The sequence below is a fragment of the Monodelphis domestica genome, chromosome 1, assembly GCF_027887165.1.
Source record: "Monodelphis domestica isolate mMonDom1 chromosome 1, mMonDom1.pri, whole genome shotgun sequence".
In the NCBI taxonomy this organism is placed as follows: Eukaryota; Metazoa; Chordata; class Mammalia; order Didelphimorphia; family Didelphidae; genus Monodelphis; species Monodelphis domestica.
In genome coordinates, this window is record NC_077227.1 from 52,931,020 (window position 1) to 52,957,816 (window position 26,797).

The 26,797-nt window shown below is 46.4% G+C and overlaps 1 protein-coding gene across 1 annotated transcript in view; it reads right to left on the reverse strand.

Annotated features, from left to right (window-relative positions):
- The window catches only part of LOC100011417 (prosaposin), a 30,607-nt gene extending 4,353 nt beyond the window's left edge, over positions 1-26,254 (reverse strand). Inside the window, exons 1-7 of the mRNA XM_007505640.3 lie at positions 26,064-26,254; positions 12,564-12,697; positions 9,783-9,857; positions 9,178-9,303; positions 4,342-4,548; positions 3,748-3,894; positions 3,239-3,295 (exon numbers count right to left, since the gene is read on the reverse strand). Coding sequence (XP_007505702.2) covers positions 3,239-3,295; positions 3,748-3,894; positions 4,342-4,548; positions 9,178-9,303; positions 9,783-9,857; positions 12,564-12,697; positions 26,064-26,106 — 789 coding nt within the window. The 5' untranslated portion in view covers positions 26,107-26,254. The remainder of the gene's footprint in view (positions 1-3,238; positions 3,296-3,747; positions 3,895-4,341; positions 4,549-9,177; positions 9,304-9,782; positions 9,858-12,563; positions 12,698-26,063) is intronic.
- Between the last annotated feature and the right edge of the window lie 543 nt (positions 26,255-26,797).

A 26,797-nucleotide genomic window follows, 5' to 3' on the forward strand; every position in this document is an offset into this window, starting at 1 on the left:
TGAAGAATAGGAGAGCTTCTTGGAGTCTGGTCAAATCTTCAGAGAGCCAGGGCTCAAAGGGACAATCTAGTAAGAGTTAAGCTAGTATGGGGAAGCTAGGTGGCTCAATGGAGAAAGCCAGGCCTGGAGACAGGAGGTCCTGAGTTCAAATCTGACCTAAGACATTTGTATGACCATAGGTAAGGGTCTCAGATAGACTGAGAGAGAAGGTATGGATTTAAAAAAAAAAAGAAAGAAAAATCCAAGAATTAAGTTGGTCTTCCATCAGCAGGAAATAGATTGCATGAACTCTCCACAGGGTAGATCTGTGAAGGGTCTAGTTTTTCTACAAAGAACTGGATTCATTCCAGAGTCAGAAAGCTGTTGAAAGGTGCTCTTTGCCACCAAGCAAATAATGATCCATCACATTGTACAAATTAAAAACCTCCATTCCCCCAAATGCTGAGAGCGTTACACTGTATTCAAGAAACCTCCTAATTCAGTTCCTTTTGTACCATTTAAGCAAACCCAGCAGACAGAGCTGAGGTGGAACATGTTAGTTCAAACACAGAAAACCAGAGGCAGCTAACCCCACCCCCAACCGCCCCAGAGCCAGCAATCCCCTTGGGAATATTTCTCCAAGGGACAAACACCACCACCTTGTCCTAAGAAAGCTTATGGCAGCAGGAGACAGGGAGGAGCCCTTTGGTTTGAACTAGAATTCCTAGATGGCCTTATCCTCTAGAAGAGTACTAAATCCTGTCCTTAAATCTAGGTTCACAGACTCCCTGAAATCTATCCAAAGATTGATTGGGAGAGAGAACTGGGGGGCTGCTGGGTGGCTCAAAGGGTTGCAGTAAGCCAAGCCTAGAGAAGGGGGTCCTAGGTTCCAATCTGGCTGCAGACACTTCCTAGCCGTGTGACCCTGGACAAGTCACAATCCCCATTGCCTAGCCTTCCCCACCCTTTTGCTTTGGAACAAAAGTCAGAAGGGTTTAATTAAAAAAAAAAAATCTCCATTCCTCACCTAACCACACAGGAATGTAAAATAGCTAATGACTAAAAAACTAGAAGACTTGAGAGGTGGTTCACAGGGCCACTTACATAGGAGAAGTAAACCTCATTTGCCTTGGGAAATCTAAATCAGAGGTTCTGAAGCTTTTCTGCATCCTAGACTAGTCTGGTGATTCCCTGTAGGCTCTTGCTCAGAATGTTCCACCGTTTTAAATGTGTAATTTAAGGAAATGATGCATTTCAATTAAAAGTTAGTGAAAATAAAGACCCAATTCTTTGGAGATGTAAGACCCCCCTCACAGTTCCTGTCACAATTCTACTCGTGCTTCCTGTGACCCTCGTCTTAGGGGCATTAAGGCTAAAGATTTCCCTGTCTTGAAACTTGGATCTCTCTAGTTGAGTGGAATTCTTTGGTGGAAGGGTCTCGCCTGGAAAGGTGAATCACTGGCCCAGCTACAAGAACAACTAGTCATCCAGAATCAATAGAGGGCCAGCCTAGGCCCTGGTTCCCCTGCAGTTCCAATTCCCTGGATCCGAGACCTGCTTTGTGTGTTTTAAATCTTTCATGCAGCAGAAGCGGCTCTAGGGTTAACAGAAGCAGATCTAGAGGCATGCAACGTCCATTTCATGACAGACGGTCACTGTCTCTATCATGGAGGAAGGGAGTGGCTGCTCATCCCAGGCACGTCCAGTCAGTCCCTCCAAAGGAGAGCTGGTCTGGCTGAGAGCTTCCTCCCCACTAGCGCAGTCAGCAGGCACCCACACTGGACCCTGCCCTTTCTCCTTTTATGCTCATGCCTTGTAGCCATGTTGCCCACCATGTTTCTGACTAGAAGGGCAGCCCTGGAGTCAAAAGCTGGGAAAGGGAATTTTAAAAGGAAAAGCAGCCACGAGCACTACCACTACTGACAAGTTTCCCATCACATACCTGATCTTGCTGTTGAGAATAAAAACAGGAGATCGGAGAGGAAAATCAGAGAAAGCAAAGGACACAAGAGGTAAGAAAAAAAATGTTAAATAAAACAAAATCAAGCTGAGAACCACAAGTAAACAAAGCTGTCACAAGGATATCTAGCAGCCAGGCCACCCTCTGGGGGTTCTACCTGGCAGCCATCTGGTCAAGGGGCTGGAGACTGGGCAGATTCCTGACACCCCATAGAAACGTGCCCAGGATTGAGAACCAGGCCTGTAGACAGGAGGTCCTGGGTTCAAATGTGGGCTCAGACACTTCCTAGTTGTGTGACTAGCCCTTACCACTCTTCTGCCTTGGAATCAATACTCATAATTAACTGCAAGCCAGAAGGTTAAAAAGCAAAAACAACCAACAACAACAGTATAGTGAAGAAGAATAAAGCCCCAGTTGTCTAATGGACAGAATCCTACACTTCTTACCCCCCCCCCCCAGAAGGTTAAGAATTCTAAAACACAGAATGCAAGGTACAGGAATGACAAGTGAATGCCAAGGAGAGGACCTCATAAGTCAGTCAGGAAAGTTCATCCCTATCTGTGGGAGAGTGAGACACAGTATATCATCTGGTTCTAATACGAGACTAAAAATGTCTCTTCAGGCTAGTCCCAGGCTTGATTCTAAGAAAAGTGGGCCTTTGCTCCCAGGAAGGTGGGGGAGGCCTCAGTACAAATCCATCCTTCCCACTAGAAAAAACTCATCTTATATGAAGGGCACTCACTGTACATGTCCTCAGGACCACAGAGCACTCAGCACCATAAAAAGTCTTTGTGGTACCTTTCCCTACCCCGGCGCTGGTAGAACAGGCAGGCATGACGTTCTAGCCTTGGGTATAGCACAAGTTCAGGATGGCATGATCATGGCCAGCCCTCTCCACCACCCCCTCCCCAATTCAGCATGAGGCTCAAGCTTGGCAATTCAAGGATCCAGGGATTCTGAAGCAAATCGAACAGAACAATCCTAAGTAAGTGAGATTGATCTTTGAGCTAACCTAACCAACAGAGAAAAGAAATTTCAGGCCAAGGGGCACCCACAGATCCCAGAAGGATCAAATCAGAGGTGCTATGATCCCCCTTTATAAATAAGGAGGCAGCTCCTGGAAAATCTAAGAAGGGAAGCAAATTAGTTGGAGATGGTTAATTTTGCCAAAATCTAGCAAATGTAAGACCCAATGGGAACAATGGAGTAATTTTCAAATTCTGAAGTTATCTGACTTTTAACTGAAGGAGAAACCATGGGGTACATGTACACTGGAAAGGAGCCTTTCTTTCCACTTACCATGTGCATCAACATCTGGACAGCGATATCAGAATACTGGCTGATATAGTTCTTGCACTGCAGTGAGGAGGCAAAAATTAAGACTAATTCAAAGATGTGTAGTGACATCTATCAAACAAGGTATCAAATCTAGGATTTTCCAACTCTACTATTTAAGCATCATTGGTGTGAAAAAATTGTGCCAGTCTCTGGCACAATACAATTATTTTGTATTATTCTTACATAGGATTATTCCTACCATTCCTATGTAGGATTCCTTGAGGAGAGCTGTTTTATGCCCTTTTATGTCCTCTATTTCCAGTTGTCAAATATTTTTGACACCTTGGCCCCAAACTCCTGTTCCGGCCTTCTCAAGCATGAATCCCATGTGCTTGACCCCTTGACCACCCCCCCGCCGTCATTTGAAATTATATCGTAAAATCCCCCTAGAAATGGCAAGGACATCAACACCTGAACACCAATTCCTGACTATCATTTCCAGGCCCTTGGGCAAACTCCCAGGCAATTACCATGTCTGATAATCCAGGCCCAAGGAGGTCACACTCGTCCTTGAAATGTTCCACCAAGTCTTGAACGAAGGTGCTATTGTCCTTTACGGTTTTCTGAAGGTCCGTTATTAACTGCTCACAATCTTGGCAGACTTCACCATCGCTGACCTGAGGAAAAGTCATAAGTGAGTATTCTAAAGGCCCATCCCATCCCCTCAACGCACAACCAAAACACCATGGACGCCCCTAAGAAACAGGGGATCCTCCTTTGGGTCTTGATCTTCACCCATCCCAGGACAAAGTCCTTTTTCAGGTCCCACTTTCACCATGAGAAGCAGCAGGATTCTCCATTGTTGAGAATTTGACTAAAACCCACCACCAGAAGGGGTCTAAGCAGCAGCATATCACGGAGGACAGAGCAGGCAGCCAGAAAGTCCTGGTCCCACCTCCGACACACCCTGGCTGGGTGGCCTTGGAGGAGAGTCATAATCTCGGAGAAAGGGGTGACTTCTTGTGGTAAAGGCCTTGCTCGAAGACAGGCCAGAGGGCCAGTCACTGGCCACCGAGTCTCCCCATCCCCTGCCAGCAGTGCCAGGAACACCCCAGCCTTCTTACCTCTGACTGGCCGGGCTTGTTCTGGGTCTCTCCCTGAGGGTAGAGGAGGAGGGGGATGTTGGCCATGAAGGGAGCCACCACTTTGGACATATCCATTTCTGGGATCGAATTGGACTCCAGTTCCTGCTCATGCTGACTCTGAGTAGCCAGATATCTCTGAAGGGAGCGGCAAAAGGCGAGGGCACTGCACACCTCCTCGGGATTGCTCTAAAAATTGATCACAGGAAAGAAAGAACCGGAAATTAAACCTGCAGATGCAGAAACACCCATTTCTTAGGAATTGGTCTCCTACTCCCACGAGCCAAAAAATGGCCCACGTGCAAACCAGCCAAGATATCTACAAGGGAAGCTAAAGAAAGGAACAGTCAAAGACAGGGCCCAGCATGCTATTCCCCACACCTGCATGGGTCTATATGGGGGGGGGGGGGGGGGGGGAGAGGGGTAGCACTGCTCCACTTTCTCCTTTACACCTTCAGTCCAGTCAATGAGACAAGCTATAGGCCCATGATGGTGAACCAAAGGCACCCAGAGCGCTCTATGGACACACACGCCTGCCCTCCAGGACTCAAGTGAGGCTGCTCCCCTCCGCCTCTCTAAAGGCTGAGGACATTCCTCACTTCACTCACCCCTCTGGCCAGCAACCCAAAGGGTGTGGGGAAGGTGGGGGGGGGGGGGGGGGGGCGCAGCATGACACACTCAGTCTCTAAAACATTCGCCATCACTATTCTAGGTACTGCATGGAGTCATGGACACACAAAGGACAAAAGAATCCTTACCTCAAACACCCCCAGCAAATGGACCTGCTTCCAGCTCGCTGCCTCTAAGTGATCTCTTCTGTTTTAGGGTTTCTCTAATGGTTAGTTAGTTCTTTGTTATACTGACCCAAAATCTGACTCATCAATCCTAGATTTGGCCTGAGGCCTAATAAAATTAGGTCTAATGTGTTTTGGGGTTTTTTCCCAAAAAAAAAACCCTCACCTTCCATCTTATAATCAATATTGTGTTTTGGTTCCAAGGCAGTGTCTGAGGCCAGGACCTCCTGCGTCTCTAGGCTTGGATTTCTATCCATTGAGACACCTAATTGGTCTATAGGTCCTACATGTTCTGCCATAGGCAGACCCTTTAAATGGCTGAAGGCTGTGAGCCATTTGCCCCTTTTCATCTTTCCTGTAAGTATTCCTATAGTTTCCTCAATTATGTTGGTTTTCCTCTAGACCAGTGGGAGTGATCTGGAGAGTATCTGGAGAGTTCCCTGCCCCTGGAGCCTGGGGTTCCCCGTCCTGCTGATAATGCAGCCCAACACTCGTGAGCTCAGCTTTCATGTGATCTGCTGCCAGGCAATGTCTCCTCTGGCATGGACCTATCCCAGGTGTGCCAGCAGAGAGCTCAGCACCAGCTCCCTGGCTGCAAGTTCTGCTCTCCATCCATCTCATTTCTAGGAATGGGGAGATGTCAGAACGAACCGACCACCTGGGGTAACAAGGTGGCACAGGAGACAGAGCACAGGGCTCATCTTCCCAAGTTCAAAGCTGGCCTTAGCCACTTCAGAGCTGTGTGACCCTGGCTAAGTCACTTAACCTTATTTCCTCATCTGTCCAATGAGCTGAAGAAGGAAATGGCAAATGGATCCAGAATCTCTGCCAAGAAAACCCCAAACAGGGTGATAAATGGTTGGATTGGACTGAACCTCATTAACAACTAGTCAGTGGACTAAGAGACATGTCCAGGTGTTCTGGGGCTAAACAGTTTTCATAACTTTCTTGCCCACACTTGTAGGGCCACTAAGGGCTTGCAGCATATTCCTGTGGCTGGAGTCAGGACCCTATAGGCTGAGGTATCAGGGGAAAGAACTGAAGAGGTGGCGAGGACAGTTGGGGGGCTCCTGACAATGTTCTCTCCCTGGCAGTGCTTCTTGAATTCCATGTTAGCTGGGGTCCTTTTCATTCCCCCAGGGGTTTATGCAGGCTGCCTCCCTCTGCTCTCCCAAGTATTCCTTCCAAACTAAGCTAGGGTCCTCCCTAATTCATAATGGAACACAGAAGCTGGACCCTGTTCTTTTGCACCCAGGCCTTCCTTCTGAGGGTCCCCAGGAGTCCTTGTAAATAAGCATAGGGAAAAGAGTAGAGTTCTTTTGCCTCTTCCTAACAATTTCCCCAGTCAATACACAAAACTACTGAGGTCTTAAAAAACTTAAGATTCAAAGGGGAGCTGGGTGGCTCAATGGATTGAGAGCCAGGCCTAGAAAAGGGAGGTCTGGGTTCAAGTTTGACCTCAGACACTTCCTAGCTGTGTGACCCTGGGCAAATCACTTAACCCCTATTACTTACCCCTTACCACTCTTCTGCCTTGGAATCAATACACTGTATTGATTAAGACAGGAAGATAAAGCTTTAAAAAAATCAAACAAAAAATCCTACATATAAGATTCTATAAATGTTAATGGTGGCTGGTACAGTAGAGACTGAAGATCTACATTTCAGAAGGAAAGCTGGACTCACTTACAGTGAGGGTTTCATCAGGAACTTGGGTACAAAATCCAGAAAGGAGATGAAGCAATGAGGTCACAGAACTAGTTGCTGGGAAGGGACCACTTGGCAAACCAGTTCAACCCTCTAACATGGCCTCCTCTGGAATTCCTTGCTCTTCTTTCTCAACCCAGGTCACACCTTGGCAAACCCCAGGCTTCAGTTACATCTCATCTGCCTTCCTTTCAACTGCTGTGCACCCGCTGCTGATCCAAGAGAAACTCACATAATTATTCTGCCTGGCTCGGCTAACTGTTACCTTCTAGTGGTCCCTCACTTCAGGAAGCTTCCTCTGGCACCATCTCCCCTCAGGGAGGGCCTGCCTCCTCCTGAGCTGCCAATATGGGGGCCATTTGCCTCCCCTCCTCACATCACTTCACTGGCAAAACCTTTTATCCTGGAAATCATCTTTAGCACACTGCCCCCTCAAACCTCTTCTCTCGCTTTCAGTCTGTGTCTGTCCATCTTCCTCATCTTCCTGCTATCCCATCTCCCCTTCTCCCCTACTAAATGCCTTAAAACTGAGACAGGGGCAGCAGAGAGCACCAGGACTGGACACACACACTCCTCTCCCTCTCTCAGATTCAATCTCCAGCTTGTGCAGCCAAATGATTTGTTGTGACTTTCAGCTCCTCCACTTTCCTTGTCCACTTTTTGGACATATCGGCCTTGGACAGAAGAATCAAGTTGGGCATTCATTCGATCCTGACCTGGGTAGCACACATCGAAAGATAATCTCTATCGCCCTCACCACGTACCTTAGGAAGTGACAGTAAAACGGAAGGTAGGGATATTTAAAAACCCAAATGTAAAGGGTTGGCATGATTCTACTTATCCAATATGAGGGAGGGCTGAATAGTTTGCTTTGGGATTAGGGGTTTTTGTTTAGTTTCCTCCTTGTGAAGTGGCCTTCTCCACTTCAGCTCTTCCAATGAGCTGCATCCAATGAAGCATCATTGAGCTCTTAATGCCCAGCAGCCTCCAGATCAACCCTCATCTGACCTCTCTGTGGCACCTAAGACTGTTCCCATCCTCTCCCTCCCGGATCCACCCTTTTCTGTGGATTTTGGCGACACTGCTCCTTTGGGGTTGTGAGACCTGTCTAACTTCGCATAGCTCCTTGGCTGCCTCCTCATACCCCCTAATTATGGGAGTAGCCCAAGGTAGTCCAGTCAGACCCTCTTCTCTTTTCTCTCTGGTGACTTCATCAAGTTTCCAAAGGTTCAATTACCTCCTGGCAAAGGGCTCAAGATTGTATCCAAGCTCCAGCTCCCACCTCAAAAAGGGCTACTAAGATATCTGGTCCTGGATGGCAGGGAATCTCCAGAACTCAGCCATCCCTCTCTGGAATTTTCCAGGGAATAGGTCATACTCATTTCCTCACCAAGTTAAGGAGGCCTTGGCTACCTGATCTCCTTGGGATCTCAGTCTCCACCTAAGTAGCCCTTCCACTCTCCACTCACAGCCAATATGGTTTTCTGGTGGCAGACATGACCATTGATATGAGGGGTGCCCCATTTTCTGTGAAGGGGTTGGTAAATGCTGGAGGGCCAAATCCAGACGGCTAGGAGCCAAGAAAGGGTTCTGCATTTTTAATACACTAAAACTGCCCAACTGTGTACAAATGCCAAAAAGGTCAAACCCTGTGCCTCGGAGGATCAAACATAAAATTCTGTCTGCAAGTGGAGCTTGTCATCTCCTGCCCCTTTCTTACGTTTGAGCTCTCCCCACTCTCACTCCGTCCTCACTCCCAATGTGCTCTTCTCCTTTGCTCCTCTTGGCATCCCTGTCCCCACTCTGTCTATTTATCTGTCCAGCAGCTTCACTCATTAGGATGGAAGCTCTTCCAAGGGGAGGGGTTTCCATTTATCTTTGAAGCTCTAGAGCTTCCATGAAATCTGACATGCTGTTCTTCCAGTTCTTCTTCCAGTTCCCATCTGGGGTTTTCTTGGCAGAGACTGTGGAGTGGTTTGCCATTTTCTTCTCCAGCTCACTCAACAGATGGGCAAAGTGAGACAAACTAGGTGATGTGATGTGCCCAGAGTCACACAGCGGATAAGTGTATGAGGTCAGGCTTGAACTCGGGAATAGTCTTCCTGGCTTCTGGCCAGACACTGTTCACTGTGCCACCCTGCCTGATGCACGGTAAATGAGTAATGTTTGGTGAAGGACTAACTGGACCCGAAAAGTGGAGCAGTGTTCTTTCATAGGGTCCTAGTCTGATCCAGTCCTCTACCCAAGGAAACGTACATCCCCCCCCCCCCCCCCGAAAGCCCAAGTCCCAACCTAACACACCATTCCATCTTCTTACCATTTCCCCTTTAAGTGCATCAATGATGACTGGCAGGTAGGACTCCATGATTTCCTTGCACTTAGAAACCCAATCTTCCTGAGGAAGCATCTCACACTCTTTCTCTAGATAATTCTCAATTTCAGTCTAGGATAGGAGACACAAGAAAAATAGGTAAAGATCTGCTCCCACCCCATCTGCAGTGGGAGCCTCCTTCAGCCATGAGCCCATAGGAGGCGAGTTCTGGGGTTCCCCGCTGAATAGCAGGGGGAAGAAAAGTCAATTATCAGGCCTCATCAGGACTGGGTGGGTGGAAAGCTGAACACCCAGAAAGGCCTGTCTGTCCCTCAGGCGGCCCAACCTTGCCTCCCAAGTCACCCACTGATTCCTCCCCCTCAGTCTCCTGGGCATAAAAACCATCAAGCAGGATGCCATGGGGAAACAAACGTTTACATTGTGAATTCTCTCAATTATTGATTCTTGGGTCCTTTGATGCTTTGGGGGTGGGGGAAGAGGTTGGTAAAATACCTTCAGTTATTTAAATGAATCACTGAAACCTCTTCCTGGCATTCACCCCCCCTTCCTCCACCTCATGACCCCCACCAGGACAGCAACAGCCTGCTCACCTCTGAACCATTTTCTTTCAAAAAGTTTTCAACTACTGAAACCACCTTCTTACATGCTTCGCACGGGAAAGATTTCTGAAAGAGAAAGTGGAGAAGAGTTTGAATGTTTCTGCTGTTGGTGCCTTTCTCTCTGACCCTACAGCCCCCCCACACATAGCTCTGCTTCCTGGGGGTGACAAACGTTACCCAGACAACCTCCCTAGCAGCAGCCTAGCCCGCCTCACAGACCAGGAGCCGGCTCTAGGTGTGTTTGACTCTGTGGCCTTCGAGCACAAATATCTCTCTGTAGTTTCTTCATCTGTACAATAGCACCTACTGTGGTAGCAGTGACTGAACACAAGGGCACGAAAAAGAAAATAAAGCTGGAGTTATGGACCTGGGAACTTTGACAGAAATGTGTCTGGTAGTAAAGTGGATGGAGAATCTGGCCTGAAGGACCTGGGTTCAAATCTGGCCTCAGATACTTCTTAGCTATGTGACTGAGCAAGTCACTTAACCCCACTGGCCTGGTCTTTATCCTTCGTCTGCCTTAGCATGGATACAGAAGGTGTCAAGGTTAAAAGACTTGTTTGGAAGAGGGATGGAAGGAAAATAAGGAATCCCATTCTGGACACCTTTCTGAGGTCTGGAGACATCTCTGGGACATCGGGTCCTGGAACCCCAAGCTCAGGGAGAGGCATGGACTGGCTTTATCCCTCTGTGAGTCACCCACACAGGGAGCCCATGTCCCTCAGAGCACAGGGAGAAGGCGGCCCAGGAGAGCCCCAAGCAACACCCACTCAGATGCCAGAGAGCACAGAGGAGCCAGCAAAGCAAACAGAGAAAGAGCAGTTGGACAGGTAGAACAGCCAGGAGCCAGGACTAGGGCTAGGTAAGCCCAGAGAGCAGATTAGCCTGGAGGGTGGCCTACAGGGCACAAGAGATCCAAGACCCTATCCTGAGGGTCACCTGACTATGCCTGGAGACCTTATGAAAATGGGAAGACCTTGGCAGAGATCAGAGGGATGGGATCATGTGCGCTTCAAGGGAGTTTTTGCTACAAGAAGGGTCAGTTTCTAAGATATTCCTTGGCCTACAGGCAACTAGTGGTAGCCACTAAGGTTTGTGATATTTTCTTTGTGGACTATCACTGAGACAGAGAATCAATCAGGGAGGAATGAAAGGACTGTAAACTGGCTTGTGTGAATTTAGGATCCACCCAATTAGCACAGCCTTTGTTGGAAGGAAGATAACAAAAGGGGCTTATGACCAGAGATCCTCTTCCTGTCAGGAGGAGCCTGGACCCTACAGAAAATTGCATAGATAAAAACCAGTCAGGGCCAATTTATTTCTGCAGAAAGTTCTTTTCTTTCTTAAAAATATTTTCCCAAATGATACAAAAATTAATTTTTAATATTTTATCCATTGAATTCCAAATGGGGGGAAGGAGGGAAGAGACAAGACAATGAAATCTATTATGCTCTTTCTCAAAGCACATGGTATTAGAAAGTTATTTTCTTGAGTTGAGGAAATCAGGACTTGTGCCTAGGAAATGGAGGAGGCAGGGTTGCAGGAATGCCTGCCCAAGTTACACCATAGTTAAGTATCCTCTAGAATGTGCAGGTAAAGCCTGGCTGCTCTGAGCCTGAAAGGGCAGGGAGGGGAGCTGTTGGAATGGAAAGATGACTCACTCCCTCTGGAGTGAAAGGTTCTATGCTTGGTGCCACATGCCCCTGTGGGATCCCCTCCCCACGGCATCTCGGCTTCAGCATTTATAACACAGCTGAAAGAGATGACTTTGAAGATCTAGCTCCAAATGCATGATGCTATCATCTCTGAGAAGAAGCAAAGCAGAAGGCTGACATGGAGACGCCCTGAGGAAAGCCACATTCCTTGTGTCCACACACAAAAGTGGAATGGAACACTATTAAGTCCAAGGCCAAAAGCAGATTAAAAACGAAATCTGAAAATGACTTATTTTTTTAAATGAAGCTTTCCCTATTTATTATGGTGTTGGAAGGTGTTGGTGGAGTTCCTGGCAATCCTCTTTGCTGCCACGTGATGGGTGGGTCAAGAGCACCAACCTTATTTCATACTAGTGAAGGGTCACTGAAGCTTAGGCATGTCTGCAGAGTGGCCAGAGCTTCTGTGAATAGAATTCTCCACAGGAATGGAGGAAGTTCTGCATTTATATCCTTTGACACCTAGCAAATAAATGACAGCTTTTCTAATTAGGATAGTGACGATATCCAAAACCCTGAAGGAGTTTCGCAGACCCCAGGTTAAGAATGAGAGAGTTGGGGACAACTAGGTGACTCAGTGGATGGAGAGCAAGGCCTAGAGATAAGAAGTCCAGATCTGGCCTCAGACACTTGCTGGCTAAGTGGCCCTAGGCAAATCGCTTGACCAATTGTCTAACAACCGGTACCACTCTTACCACCACTGGTAATGGCTTAAAAAAAAAAAAGAATGAGGAGGTGGGAGGGACAACTGGGTGGCTCAGTGGATAGTTAGGAGGACTTCAAGTTCAAATCAGGTCACAGGCACTTCCTAGCTGTGTAACTTAACAAGTCACTAGACGTCACCCCTCTTCTATCTTAGAATTGAAACTAAGAAAGAAAATATATACCTCCCACTTCATGAGGACTAACCCAGGAAGACTTCTTTCCTTCTATGCCTTCAGCCTTGGAACAATCTGAGCCTGAAAGCTGCTTTGCCCTGGAATCTCTGGTATAACCTAAGTAACTTGGTTACTCCAGAAAGCCTGAGGGGAATTCTGAAATCAGGAGCACTGAGACTTACCACAGTCGGCTTGCTCCATACGTTCTGCTGGCAGTGCTTGAGAGCCCCACACTCAGAAGCTGTTTTCAAATCATGACACCAGACCTCAGGACCCCTGGCACAGTCTTCCTTTCTGAGCACAGGGCCAGCCAGAGCTGAAAAGGAAGAACGGAGATTCTCAAAGAATTCCCAACTTTCCAAAATCCTCCAAAGGGTTCAGAGGATTCACTTACAGCCGGGATGCTACGGGTTTTTATGTGTACAGAGATTATCCAAGTACTATAAATTATAGATGAAAAAATGAAGCTCCTGGAGGACTAAATTACACACTAGATTACACTTTATTAAACTCTTTTACTTCTTAAAATAGATATGGGTTCCAAGGCAGAAGAGTTAGGCAAGTGAGGAGGAACCCATAATTTCTCATGGTTGTCTGGTTCATTTTGGGTTATCTGAGCCAGAATTATTTTTTCTGGTGTCATATCTCTTTGAAACATTTCTCCAAACTATCCCCCTCAAAAGAAAGCAAAATAAAATTCTCCCAAAGTTAAAAAATAAACCAGACTCTCCACCAAATGGGGAATAAAGCTCCCTATTTCATAACTAATCAAGAGATGTCATTCATTTCCCTCTGTTCATTTCAAAGGCTCCTCTTCTAATCTACACAGGTGTCCATTGACTAAATGATTTACTGGAATGAATAGTCAAAGATGACAATGACGTTGAGAACGATCAATAAATAGGGGATGTTCAGAAGGTCAGGGGTGAGGAGAGGGGAAAGTTAAGGCAATATAAAATCTGTGGATCATCTACTAGACTAGTGATGGCAAACCTTTTAGAGATGGAGTGCTTCCCCCCCCACATGCTGAGTACACTCACCCCCATCTTACCCCATACAAGAAGGAGAAAGTGCTCCCGTAGTAGTTTGCTGGGTGGAGGATTGGGCAAAGTGAGAAGTGTGTAGAGAAGGGAAGGGGAGAAGCCAAAGCACCCTGCACCTCTCCAGCTGCCCACCACACCCCCTGTGCACGCCTATTGGCTACTGGGTGGTGGGGTGGAGTGGGAGAGGGGAACAGCTTTGTCCTGGGGAGAGGTGGCCAAGTGCCCACAGAAAGCAATGCCATCTTTGGCACCCATGCCATAGGCTCACCATCACTGTACTAGATCATGCATGATGACTCCTGCAGCAAGAATCACATCACTACCCTGGAATCAAGAGTCCACCACCTGATGTTCTGAGGGCCCATTGTGGTGCTTGTGGTAGTGTAACTCTGAATGACCCAAGAGTGAAATGAAATGGGCCTTCACCAGGGTGCTGGCAGTGAATCCTGGGGAACCTCTGTTCTGCCTCTCTTGCATGTCTCCTCCCCCTGGGGGTTTCTCAGTAAAGCTGGGACACTTAATAGGTGGGGATCAGACAAATCACCTGAGCCTTTCCCCATCCTTGGCCTAAGTGGCCTCTAGGACCTAAAGTTCGGGATGGATCTATAAGCCAGTACTTAACCCACTAGACCTGACTAAGTAGGATTATGCTACCATAAAAGGAAAAGTACTTTCCTGGTTGTTTGTTCCAGAAATGAATACAATAAATCAAGTGTATGGTTGTTAGTTTGGAGGCAAGTTAACACTGATTAAAGCTAATCCTAGAGCATTTCATTATCCTAGAGTCAGGCACAGTCCAGAACAGCTGGTTATTAGAGCAGATCTGCTGGAATGAACAGTCAAACTAAATCTAACTGAAAATCTCCAGCTTGGGATTCCACTGATGGAGGTGAGATGTCAGCAGATACTGCCTGGAGATAGAAAGTACTCTAGTGAGAAAACATCTATTATGTTCCTTATCTTATGGACTAACCACCACAGGGCCCTCATCTTTTGACCCAGAGCTCTAGCTGCTGCCAGGCATTTACCTCAAGGAAGATGATTGATTAAAGATTCATATTTACTACAGTAAAGAACTAGAACTGAAGAGGCCCATGGATTAGGGAATTGGGTAAACAAGTTGGGATACATGAATGGCACGGAATACTGAGTCAGGAAGACTCCAGTTCAAATCCTACCTCAGACACTTATTAGTTATAACCTCAGCACTTAGCACAGGGCCTGGCACATAGTAGGTGCTTAATAATTGTTTATTGAAGTGAACATGGACAAGTCATTTAACCTGTATGCCTCGGTTTCCTCAACTGTACAATTTTGGGGATAGTAGCAGCACCTACCTCCCAGAGCTGTTGGGAGGACAGTGATTTTTGTAATCCCTAAAATGTGCTGGGTACTTTCCACACATTAGGACATTGCAGCTATTCAATGAATGTTTCTTCCCTCCAGCAAAGGAAATGGGAAGGCAAATGAATGTTGAGTTTGAAATGAACTGCCCAAGTTTAGCCCCAAGGGATACAGGAACCTCAACTTATCTGGCAAGTGTGAGGTCAGAGGATGAAACACTGCATTTTCCAGACTTTTTTCAACATCTCAATTAGCTTTAAAGCCCTTTTCTCCCATTCTTGTCTCTGTGATAAGTCATGGTTCTCTAGGAGAGAGGAGGAAGGATGCCTCAATATGTAGAGAATGTGACAACCAAAGAGATCAATGATAAACTTTAAAAAGAGGAATGGGATAGGAACCAACAGGTAAGGAGCTCCCTGGTGAGGAAAGCCCTCTCTACACACCAAGGCAATCAGGGCCAACAACTCAGCTCCCCCATTGAGCCTCAGAGAGAAGAACTTCTATGGGATCACAAAGTGAGCACTCATCGCACTTGGTACTCAACCAAGGTCTTCCTCACTCTCATGGGTCTCAGAAGCAAGACCTAAGTGGGCCTTGGAAAAAAGCTCTTCACAAAAGGTAGAATTCTAACTGAAACCTGAAAGGAGTCAGGAAAGCTGGGAGGCAGAGTTGAGGGAGAATTTCAGACTGGGGGTGGGGGGGATATGCATGGGGGGACTAGGGATAACATGCATGTAGGTGTAGGGAGATGGAGTATCTTGTTTGAGAAACAGCAAGGGAACTGGTGTTACTGGACTGCAGAGGACTTGGAAAGGAGTAAGTTATAAGAATATCAGGGAAAAGTCGGAAGGAGGTAAATTATAAAGGGTTTTATAAAGCCCCAAAGTAGCTAGGTGACCCTCACATAGTATCTTTGTGACCCTGGGCAAGTCTGAACCCTATTTATCTCAAATTGCCTCATCTGTAAAATGAGCTCTAGAAGGAAATGGCAAAGCACTGCAGCATCGTTGCCAAGAAAATCCCAAATGGGAAAGGCCTGAAACATATGAAGCACAAAAGCCAAACAGAGAATGTATATTTGATCCTAGAGGTTAACAGGGAGCCATAAAAGTTGTACACAGGTGGAATGGTCAGGACCTGCACTTTAAAAATATCATTGACAATGTGGCAAAGTCTGAGCTATCAAAGCTCTGAGGTATCACCTCACATCTAGCAGATTGGCTAACATGACAGCAAAGGAAAGTAATGAATGCTGGAGGGGATGTGGCAAAGTTGGGACATTAATGCATTGCTGGTGGAGTTGTGAATTGATCCAACCATTCTGGAGGGCAATTTGGAACTATGCCCAAAGGGCGATAAAAGACTGTCTGCCCTTTGACCCAGCCATAGCACTGCTGGGCTTGTACCCCAAAGAGATCATAAGGAAAAAGAGTTGTACAAGAACATTCATAGCTGCGCTCGTTGTCGTGGCAAAAAATTGGAAAATGAGGGAATGCCCTTCAATTGGGGAATGGCTGAACAAATTGTGGTATATGTTGGTGATGGAATACTATTGTGCTAAAAGGAATAATAAAGTGGAGGAGTTCCATGGAGACTGGAACAACCTCCAGGAAGTGATGCAGAGTGAGAGGAGCAGAACCAGGAGAACATTGTACACAGAGACTGATACACTGTGGTATAATTGAATGTAATGATTCAATTGTCAGAGGACCTGGGCTCAAACCTATGAGACCCTGGGCAAGTCACCTGCCTATCCCTTACCTTTTGTGGAAAATTCTAAAATGGGATATTTTGAGAAATAACTTTCTTTAGTCCCCCTAAAAGCAGCTTCATTTGAAAGCTCAAAAGGCCTCTCGACGGGTTGGGTCTTCCCTTCTTGTCTTGTCTAAATGTTTTGCCTTTGTTAAAAATAACAGGGTTATTAGCCTATCACTGGGCTGACTTTTGTCACAGGCAGGATGGAAGCCAGCTCTTTGCCTTTTAGGTAATGTCCAGTCCCTCTGCTCTAGGCAGCATGGTGGTCCAGCCACAGGGGGTGGAGCAAAGCTCCAGAGACCAGGCCCAGAGGGCCCGCCTCTTCCTGTGAAGTACGGAGGGGGGCAGGTCTCTGAGGGGCCTGTTTTCCAATCAGAGCCATCCAGGGGAGGGCCTGCATGCCGCCCTTGGAAAGGGCACCCCATGGCTTGAAGGGCCTTTGGGCCTCTCTCGGCCCCCACCTTCTGCCCTCTCCCTGCTACCAAGTTCTGGCGTCTGGTCAGCCTGTGGAGGGCATTGAATCAGTATTTTCAATGAGTTTCTGTTCTTACACGTGGTGCCCCCAAGAGCGGTGAGGAGGCCGGCCAGCAAAGGGAGGAAAGGGGGGTTCGGGGGGGCTCCGGCTGTCCGTCCTGGGGGGAGCACTCTCAGGCGAGATACTCATGCGGGACCCTGCTGGACCCTCGGCACAGGCGGGCCATATAGAAAGTGGCCAAACCTTGGGGGGGGATGGAGGCCAGGACACTTCAATTCACCACGAGGTGGCAGACGTGAGCAGGCAGGAAGGCTCTTCCCTGGGCTCTCTTGTTCTTTGCCTCCTTTTCCCACAGAACTGGATTGGGCTCCGCTAGCTGGGACAGATTTCCGGATTTCCCAGCCATTCAGAACGGGCTGCCAAGAGTCTCAGAGCTTGGGATCCAATTTTTTAAAAAATTCGTTACTCCCAGCTGTGTGACCCTGGGCAAGTCACTTGACCCCCATGGCCTAGTCCTTACCACTCTTCTGCCTTGGAGCCAATACACAGTATTGACTCCAAGACGGAAGATGAAGGTTTAAAAAAAAAATCATTACCACTATTAGTTTAGTGGCTCTAGTGGCAACTAGAGAGGCAGGGCCAGAGCCCTGCGTTCACCTTCCTAGCTGTGAGACCCCGGGCAAGTCACCCAGGAGCAGTCTTGACTACTCTTCTGCCTTAGAACACATCACTTCTAAAACAGAAGGTCAGGAGACATATTCGACTGCATTCTGCATAGGCTTTTAAATCCTTACCTTCTGTCTTAGAGAATTGATATTACATTCAGTGGTGAGGGGGAGGCAATAAGTGGGGAGAATGAAGTGACTTGCCCAAGGTCACACATTTGAACCCAGGACCTCCCCCACTCCAAAGCTGGCTCTCTAGCCACTCAACCAACTAGCTGCCCCCATACACACATTTATTTTTCCCAATAGAAGGCAAGTTCATGAAAGCAGGGGCTATTTCCCTGCTGCCCGTATTCATCGAGGGGTCATGAGCCAATCATGATCACTTTACCCAAGTCTTGGTTTCCTCACCTGTAAAAATGGACTGAGAACCCTCCCATAAGTCCTCTGAGGCCCGGGCCAATCGCAGTCCCCGAGCCTGGGAACAGCGTGTAGGAGTACCTAATACTCACTGTCCTCCCTCAGGCTAACCCTGCTCCTATGGGCACAAGAGGATAAATGACATCAAGGCCCAGTGACTACCGAAAGGGAATTTAAGGGAAAGGTTGAAAGACGCATTAATATAGCACTTGCTGTCTAATCTCAATTAAGCCCAGCCGGCCATGTTATTCTCCAGGCTAACAAAAACACCTCCTGGCAATAAAGGGAAGAAAGTGGGGGACAAAAAATGGAGACCAACTTCCAGATCTTCTTAGAAACAGTCTTTATCAGAGAGGCGCAGCAAGGCCTGGAGGTGCCACCATGCTGGAACAGCCTGCAGGCTCAGGATAGGAGCTGCGGGGGACTTGGCTGCTCCTCCCCAGACCCCGCCTCAGCCCCCTAACCCAACACAGTTCTGGGTGAAAGGGATCTGCTATTGATCCAAGGCTCTGTTCCATTATCAAGCCTGACAGCATCATGTTGGGGAGCTTAATGCATAGAGCCGGGCCTGGTGTTAGGAAGACCTTCCTGTGCAATTAGAAAAAATCCCAGCACCTCTCTCTTCACCACTTTCCATGTTTTTGTTTGTATATCAGTTTGGGTTACTCCTCCCTCTCTCCTCCTGCATGCATGGTCTGGGAAAATCTCTCTTTACTGAAGGATTTTTTTCTTTACTATCAAGTGATGTTTAATAAATCTCATAAAATGATTACTTGGAGTGCTGGGAGAGCAAGAATTCTGGGAGATGGAGTGCAAAGGTACAAGGTTTTTCCCAATGACACATTCCTGAGTTCAAATCAAAGCCATGTACTAGTTCCGTGGCCCTGTTGGCCTCAGTTCCCTTATTTGTAAAATGAGCTGGAGAAGTAAAGGGCAAACCCAACACTATCTTGGCAAAGAAAACCCCAAACAGGGACAGAAAGGCCTGAGCAACAAGCACTGACTTTATAAATTCTGGCTGCACGGAATGGGGCCAATGACTGAACTACGGCACAGGAACCCAATAATGGATTACCATACATGCATTGTAATGGGGAAAACTGGGAAGATGTACATGAACTGAGGAAAAGCAAAGCATGCAGAACCATTTCTATAATATTGTCAACAGAAGCTCCTCACTGTGATGCTCAACAATGATTCCATTCCATTCCGTTGCAGTCCAAGCAACACAGAAATTTTTGCTGATTTTGCTTGAATTTCATAATGGCCTCAAAGGCTGTTTCTCCCCCCCCCCCAACCAATTGTTATGGGGGGTGGGGGGTGTAAGGGAAGTAGAGTGTGAGGACAGCTAGGGATAGGGTTGCAAAATGATAAATAAAATCATTAAAATATGCTTTTTAAATATATAGAAGAGGGGGCAGCTGGGTAGCTCAGTGGATTGAGAGCCAGGCTGTAAATAATAGACTCGAATACAGGACTACAATCCCCACAAGCCTTTGTTCCACTTCCCCAGAATGCTTTGTAATCTCAGGCCAAGATTGAGAAGGTATTTAACCTGATTGCAAAAGCTTTTAGCTCTCTTGGACTTCCGTTTGGGGCAGACGTGGCTCTTTCCATAATGTAGGTGAGCTTGTGTCTAGGCCTCTCTGTGGCCTGGACATGTGTTTTCTTATCCTGTATTTTCTTTAATCCTTAACTTTTAATAAACCTTTAAAAAAATATAATACTCCTTGCAGAGAGAAACAAATTTCTACCTGCCTCAGTCTCCCAATATTCCTAAATTTTAATCTTTACAAGGCCTAGAGATGGGAGGTCCTGGGTTCAAATCTGTCCTCAGACACTTCCCAGCTGTGACCCTGGGCAAGTCACTTGACCCCCATTGCCTAGTCCTCACCTCTCTTCTGCCTTGGAGCAGATACACAGTATTGACTCCAAGACGGAAAGTAAGGGCTTAAAAAAAAAATATATATATATATATGTATATAGAAGAGAACTAATGAAAGGTAAACAAGGGATCAGACAAGCAGGGCAGCTTTGAGTATCTAATACATTTTAGAAGAAACTGAACAAGTCATAAATGAACTTCTTACAAATTCCTTTTATGAAAACAGGATAGGGTGCTAATACCTAAACGGGAAGAAAAACCAGAAGGAAAAATATAGAACAATTTCATTAATGAATATTCATTATTCTAAATAAAATACTAGCTGGGAGACCACAAAACTGTATCACAAAAATTACACATTATGATCCAGCAGGATTTTATATCAGGATTGCTGGGCTGATTCAACATAATAAACACTATTAATATAATTGATAACATCAATAACAAATTGTAGAAAAAGCTTGACAAATATAACATTCATTCCTATTTTTAAAAAACTTGCATAGGTGACAAATTGATCCTCTCCTAAAAATGATAAAATGCATCTAAATGCACTTAAAACCATCAGCAAACATTATCTCTTACAGGGAGAAATTAGAAGCCTTCCCAATAAGATTAGGGATGAAGAATGCCTATTATCACCAAATGTCATTCAAAACTGTATTAGAAATGCTAGCTATAGCAATAAAATAACTTTAGTGGGGGCAGCTAGGTGGCTCAATGGATTGAGAGCTGGATTCAAATTTGAACTCAAGACACTTCCTAGCTGTGTGACCCTGGGCAATTCACTTAACCCCCCTGTTGCCTAGTCCTTACAGCTCTTCTGCCTTAGAACCAATATACAGATAATGAAAAATGCCAAGGAGTTTATCTAACAAGACAAATCCAGGAACTAACAATAAAATAAATGTTGAATGTATAATATATTTTAAAAGAAAATCAAATAGTACAGAATAGATCCTCCCTTGTTCTGGGTACATGCAAGTATAAATTTTTTACTGCTCATTTTTTTTAAAGAAAAAATAAATATAACTAGACAGCCTTTTACCAAAGATCTAGCTCTTGGCTCCAGTCCCTTTGAAAAGGACTCTAATCAGTATTCTAATAGCCCATTGAATAAAAAAGCAAGAAATTCAAGTCTGGCCTTTCCCACTTAGATGGAACAGCTATTCTGACATGGCCTCTCTGGGTCTCATTTGCCTTATGGATGACATCCCTAATATGGCAGCTAGGCAGCATATAGCACAGGAGACAGAGCACCAGATCTAAGAGTGGTCCTGGGTTCAAATTTAGCCTCAGACACTTCCTAGCTGTGTGACCCTGGGCAAGTCACTTTACTTTGATTGCCTAGTCCCTCCTGCATTTCTGTAAGGCAGAAGTTGAGTTTTTTTCTTTAAAAAATGAAAAAAAAATAAACGAACAACAGGTTATTCAACAAATATACATTTTCATAAAATACACTTAAATTAGTAGCTACAGCTTTCTTTTCCCCCTCAAAAGGACCAGAGTCAAGCCATCTCTTTTAATAGGTGCATTTCCAGGGGGTTCAGGACACACTTGGGAGTCTGAAAGTCCAGTGTTCAAATCTGGCCTCAGAAACTTCCTAGTTATCTGACTTTAGGCACCTCACATACCCCTAGCCTAGCCCTTATCTATCTTCTGCCTAGGAACCAGCACACAGTAATGAGAAAGATGGAAGGTAAGGGTTTTTTTAAAATGTGTATTGCCTACAAATGTCTGCCGATAAACTTTTATACTTCCACTCCTCTTCTCTGATCCCCTTCACTGACAAACTCCTCAACATAAACTCATTTATGGGGGCACCTGGGTGGTTCAGTGGATTGAGAGCCAGGCCTACAGATGGGAGGTCCTAGGTTCAAATCTAGCCTCAGATACTTCCCAGCTGTGTGACCCTGGGCAAGTCACTTGACCCCCATTGCCTAGCCCTTACCACTCTTCTGCCTGGGAACCAATACGCAATATTGATCCCAAGATAGAAGGTATGGGTTTAAAAATAAATAAATACATAAAGATAAACTCATTTACACTGAATACTCTCATCCTCTCTTGAAGGGCCTGCAATTTGTACACTCTACCTCTGCAGGGAAAAAATAGCCCTTTTAGAAAACAATGATCATCTATCCCCTAAATAAAATGGCTTTCCCATGCCTCCATCTTCAGGATCCTCTGGGAAATTTGGAGAACTGTTTTCCTTGGGCTTCAGAACTAGACTTATCAGTCCTTTTGTCTTCCTTCTTCACTCATTTCTTCTCCTGAAGCCAGAAGATAGGGGTTCCCCAAGGTTCCCTTCTCAGTGGTCCTTGCCTCAGGATAAAGGCTTGACAACACTATTGTCTGGCCTCAATTGTTTCAAACTGACATCTTCATTTGGGATTTTTCCAAACAGTATTCAAAATGCCAAGTTTCCACCTGGATGTCTCACCAGCAATGGAAATGCAACCTGTCTCCACAGTATTTCTCCTCCCTCTGAACTTCCAAATGCATGACCACCCCCTAATCTCCAGGCCCTAGACACAGATCCCCCAATCTCCCCTCTGGGTTGAAGATGAACCTTTTTTCTTAACCCCAATCTCACTTATCTCTCTTGCAATTCTCCAGGTGAGGATTCCCACTGCTACTACTGCCATTTCCTTCAGGATTTCCCTCTCTTCCAAGTCCACATTCCCACCTAATCTGTCCTAGTTCCACCTAGAATTTTCCATCTCCCACTTGGGTGCCTTTATTTCTCATTTCCAGGAATATAACTCCAAGGGCAGCCAAGGGGATGCCCATTTATCCATAATGAAAAAGGAATATAATGTTAGGATTAAAATTCAACTTTGTTTCAACTAATTACAGCCATTTTTTTTTATCTTTTGTCTTAGAAGCAACACTAAGTATCAATTCCAAGGCAGAAGATTGGAAAGGGTTAGACAATTGGGGTTAAATGACTTGCCCAGGGTCACACAGCTAGGAAGTGCCTGGGACCAAATTAGACCCCTAAGACCTCCCATCTCTAGAGGGTCTCTATTCAATGATCCACCCAACTGCCTCAACAGCCACATTTAATTAAATCAAACATTTATTAAATGCTAACTACAGACGAGGCAATAGTGCTAATTACTGGGGATAAAGAGGCAAAAAATGTCTCTGCCCTCTAAAACCTTGCAATCTAACTTCCTAGCTGTGTGACCTTGAGCAAGTCACTTAACCCTCATTGTCTAACACTTACTTGATCTTCTGCCTTGGAACCAATATGCAGAATGTATTCTAAGAAAAGAAAGCAAGGATTTAAGACAGTTCAGGTTCATATCCATGTCAGGGTCATCACTGCAAAGTGCAGCAAAAAATTGTGTTGGCCTAGAATCAAGATTTCTTTCAATAAATCCAAATCTGGCCTCTGAAGATTACAAGATCGTGTGTCCCTGGGCAAGTCACTTAATCCTGTTTGCCTCAGTTTCCTTATCTGTACAATGAGCCAGAGAAAGGATTGGCAAACCAACTTAGTATCTCTGCCAAGAAAACCCCAAATGGGGTTGGACATAACTGAATGACTGGACACCAAAGAGTTTATTATATGGAAATAAAAGTATCTAAGGAGGGCAGAAGCCAATGGTTTCCAAGGAATGGTGAATAAAGGTGATCTTCTGGAATAAATCAACAGCACTTATGAGCCTTATACAAAATTTTACAAAAATTTTAAATGGCTATTTCATTAAATTTAGCAATTCCTTGGTTTTTCATCATCTTATCCACTGTAGTAAATCACTTTATTTCTACATCTAGAATTTACTATCCAATTTTGGTTTTTTTGTTCATTTTTAACTCTTCCCTTCTGTCTTAAATGTATTCATTGATTTAGAATATTTTTCCATGGTTACATGATTCATGTTCTCTCCCTCCCCACCTCCTGGAGCTGACAAGCACTTCTACTGGGTTTCCCTTATATCGTAAAATCAATACTATGTTTGGTTCCAAGGCAGATCAGTACAGGCTGGGCAATGAGGGGTTAAGTGGCTTGCCCAAGGTCACACAGCTAGGAAGTGTCCAAGACCAGACTAGCCTGGCTCTCAATCCACTGAGCCACCCAGTTACCCCCTCCAATTGTTTTGTAGGAAGACCTTAAGCAATTTTCTATCTCAGTGGCTGAGAGAGTGCTAGGAGGCTATACTAAGTCTTTTCCATTTTTTTTTTTAAACCATGGCCTTCTGTCTTAGAATCAACCCTAAGTATTGGTTCCAAGGCAGAAGAGCAGTAAAGGCTAGGCAAACGGGTTCAGAGACGGAACAGCTAGGTAACCAGGGTTAAGTCATTTGCCAGGGATCACACAGATCCACTGAGAAAACCACTTAGCTGCAAGTGGCAAACATCCAGGGCACCCTACCATGGGTCAAAGACCCAAGCTGTTATCTAAAAAAGGGCTGAAGGGGCAACTGGGTAGCTCAGTGGATTGAGAGCCAGGCCTAGAGATGGAGGTCCTAAGTTCAAATCTGGCCTCAGACACTTCCCAGCTGTGTGACCGTGGGCAAGTCACTTGACCCCTATTGCCTAGCCTTTACCACTCTTCTGCCTTGGAGCCAATACAGAATATTGATTCTGAAAAGGATTGAAGGTTAGGATCTAAAGCAGCCCAGGGGGGAGCAGCTAGGTGTCTAGGACCTCAGACGGGTCCTAGCTGTGTCACCCTGGCCAAGTTACTTAACCTCACAGCCTAGTCCTTACAGGGAAGGTAAGGGTAAAGCAGCCCATATTTATTACTTCTTTCAGGCTAAAAAAAAGTCCTCACAATGCATGTTGTAGATTTTGATGCTTAATCTCACCTTTTTGAGGTCTTCTATCTTGCTGGCCCTGAGCAAGTCCCTGTAACCCCTTTTACCTAGTCCTGCTTTGGAACCAATACACAGTAGTGATTCTAAGAACGAAGGTGAGGGTTAAAAATAACCCCCAAACCACATTACTGCTAGGGATCCCATAAGTCCCTGGTAGGTCTTTCCATCTTAAGAGGCTCTTGTGCTGTAGTGTTAATGGATTCAACAAGAAAAATCTAGAACAAAGCAGTCAAGAGTTCAGGAAAATCTTCAAGGAGGGCAGTAAGTGTTCCTGTTTTCCCCAATACAAAGTGGCATGCCCCACTCTCCCAAGAGTTTTGCAATCTCGGAGCCCATGAATGAAGTGAGTCAGCAGCCCTTTATAGCGTTTGGGAACAGAAAACTAACCTCCGGGTAAGTTCCAGATATTGTCCAGCCTCTCCTCCCCTCCCTAAAGCCTTGGGAAGTCGGGAGAGCCCTGAGCCACCTGCAATCGGCAGCCGATTAAGGCAGGCTCCAAGAGGGAAGGCACAGATTCCAGAATGGATGCCGAATCACGTAGTTATTAATCTAAAATATGGCTGCACCAAGATGCGGGCTTCGGAAGCAGCCAAACCTCAGGGACCGGTCCATCCATAAACTCAACATTTAACAGGCGCCTACTTTGTGCATGCAGAACAAACAAGGTTGGGTGCTGGAGAGTGAGGCAGCCCTACCAATCCCGCAGACGCTCATAGTCCGGCTGGAGGAAGGAACGCGGCGCCCTACGCCGAAACAGCACGTAATAAATGCTAATTAAACTAAAAACAATCAGGATGGCTCCTGTGCCAGGAAGGGAGGGTCGTAGGTCAGGGTGAGGATGGGAAAAGGTCTCCCCGGCGTAGAATAGTGACCGGGGGTCAATTGAAGGGCGGAGGAGAGGCCGCTCCCCTCTCCCCCTAGGGAGAGGCAAATCCAGGAAGGCTTCCGGGAGGAGAGGGTTTGCAATCAAAAGGAGGCCTCTAACATTAAGTGGATGCCCCCACAATCAAGGCCGGTAGGACGCTTCCCATCTGTCGCACCGCCCTCACCCCCCCAACCTACCCAGCCCAGGGAAGCAGGGAGAGGGCAAGGCTGGAAGAACCCTCCAGGAACAAGGCACCCAGCCTCTTCCCCCGGGTTCGGACCGGGGTAGCGGGGACGCATGCGCAAAGCTCGCCGCCAGCCCGGACCCGAACCAGCGAAGGAAGAGTGGGAGGGGGCAGGGGGCGCAGTGGCCTCTCGAGGATCCCCATTCCGTTGGCTTACCCGCTACCAGGAGGCCGGGCAGAAGGAGCAATGTGCACAACATGTCTCCGGTGGACACCGCCGTTCTGCAATGCAGGGAGTCAGCTGATCCGCAACTAAAAACTGCGCGCCCAGAACCCCACAATGCGCAGACGCGGACCGGCCCTCGCCTCCGCCCCTCGTCCCCCGCCCACCTGATCTTGACTCAGCAACCCCAGAGCGCCTGCGCGACCCCTAGTAGGACAGGGGCGAGGGGCGGGGGCTGGTTGGAGTGGGCTGGGGCTGGAGCACGAGCAAGAAAGGAAGGGAGGAGGAGAAGAAGAGGGGGAGTAAAAGACTCGGGGTGAGGGACCTGGGAAAGTGGGATGGAAGTAGTGAAGGGAAAACCATCAGGAGTCCCTCTCAGAGGGAGAGAAGACAATGGAGCTGGCATTTAGCAATCCCCTTAGAAAAACTTCTAATCTTCTTGCTAAAATGTTACTCTCAGTCCTAGAACAAGAAATTCCCACGGCCAGCCGTCCCTTCCTCTCTCTTCTCAATAATAATAACTAGTATTTATAGCATTGCATTTTCCGGGAGGTTGAAGCCAGCTCCAGTTAGTGGAGTGAGCCTGGAGTCTGGAAGACCTGAGTTCAAAAGCGACCTCGGATACTTACTGTGTGCTCCTGGGCAAGTCACTTAACTCTGTTCTGCCCCAGTTTCTTCGACTGTAAAATAGAGATAATAACAGCACTTACCAAAGTTGTGAGGATCAA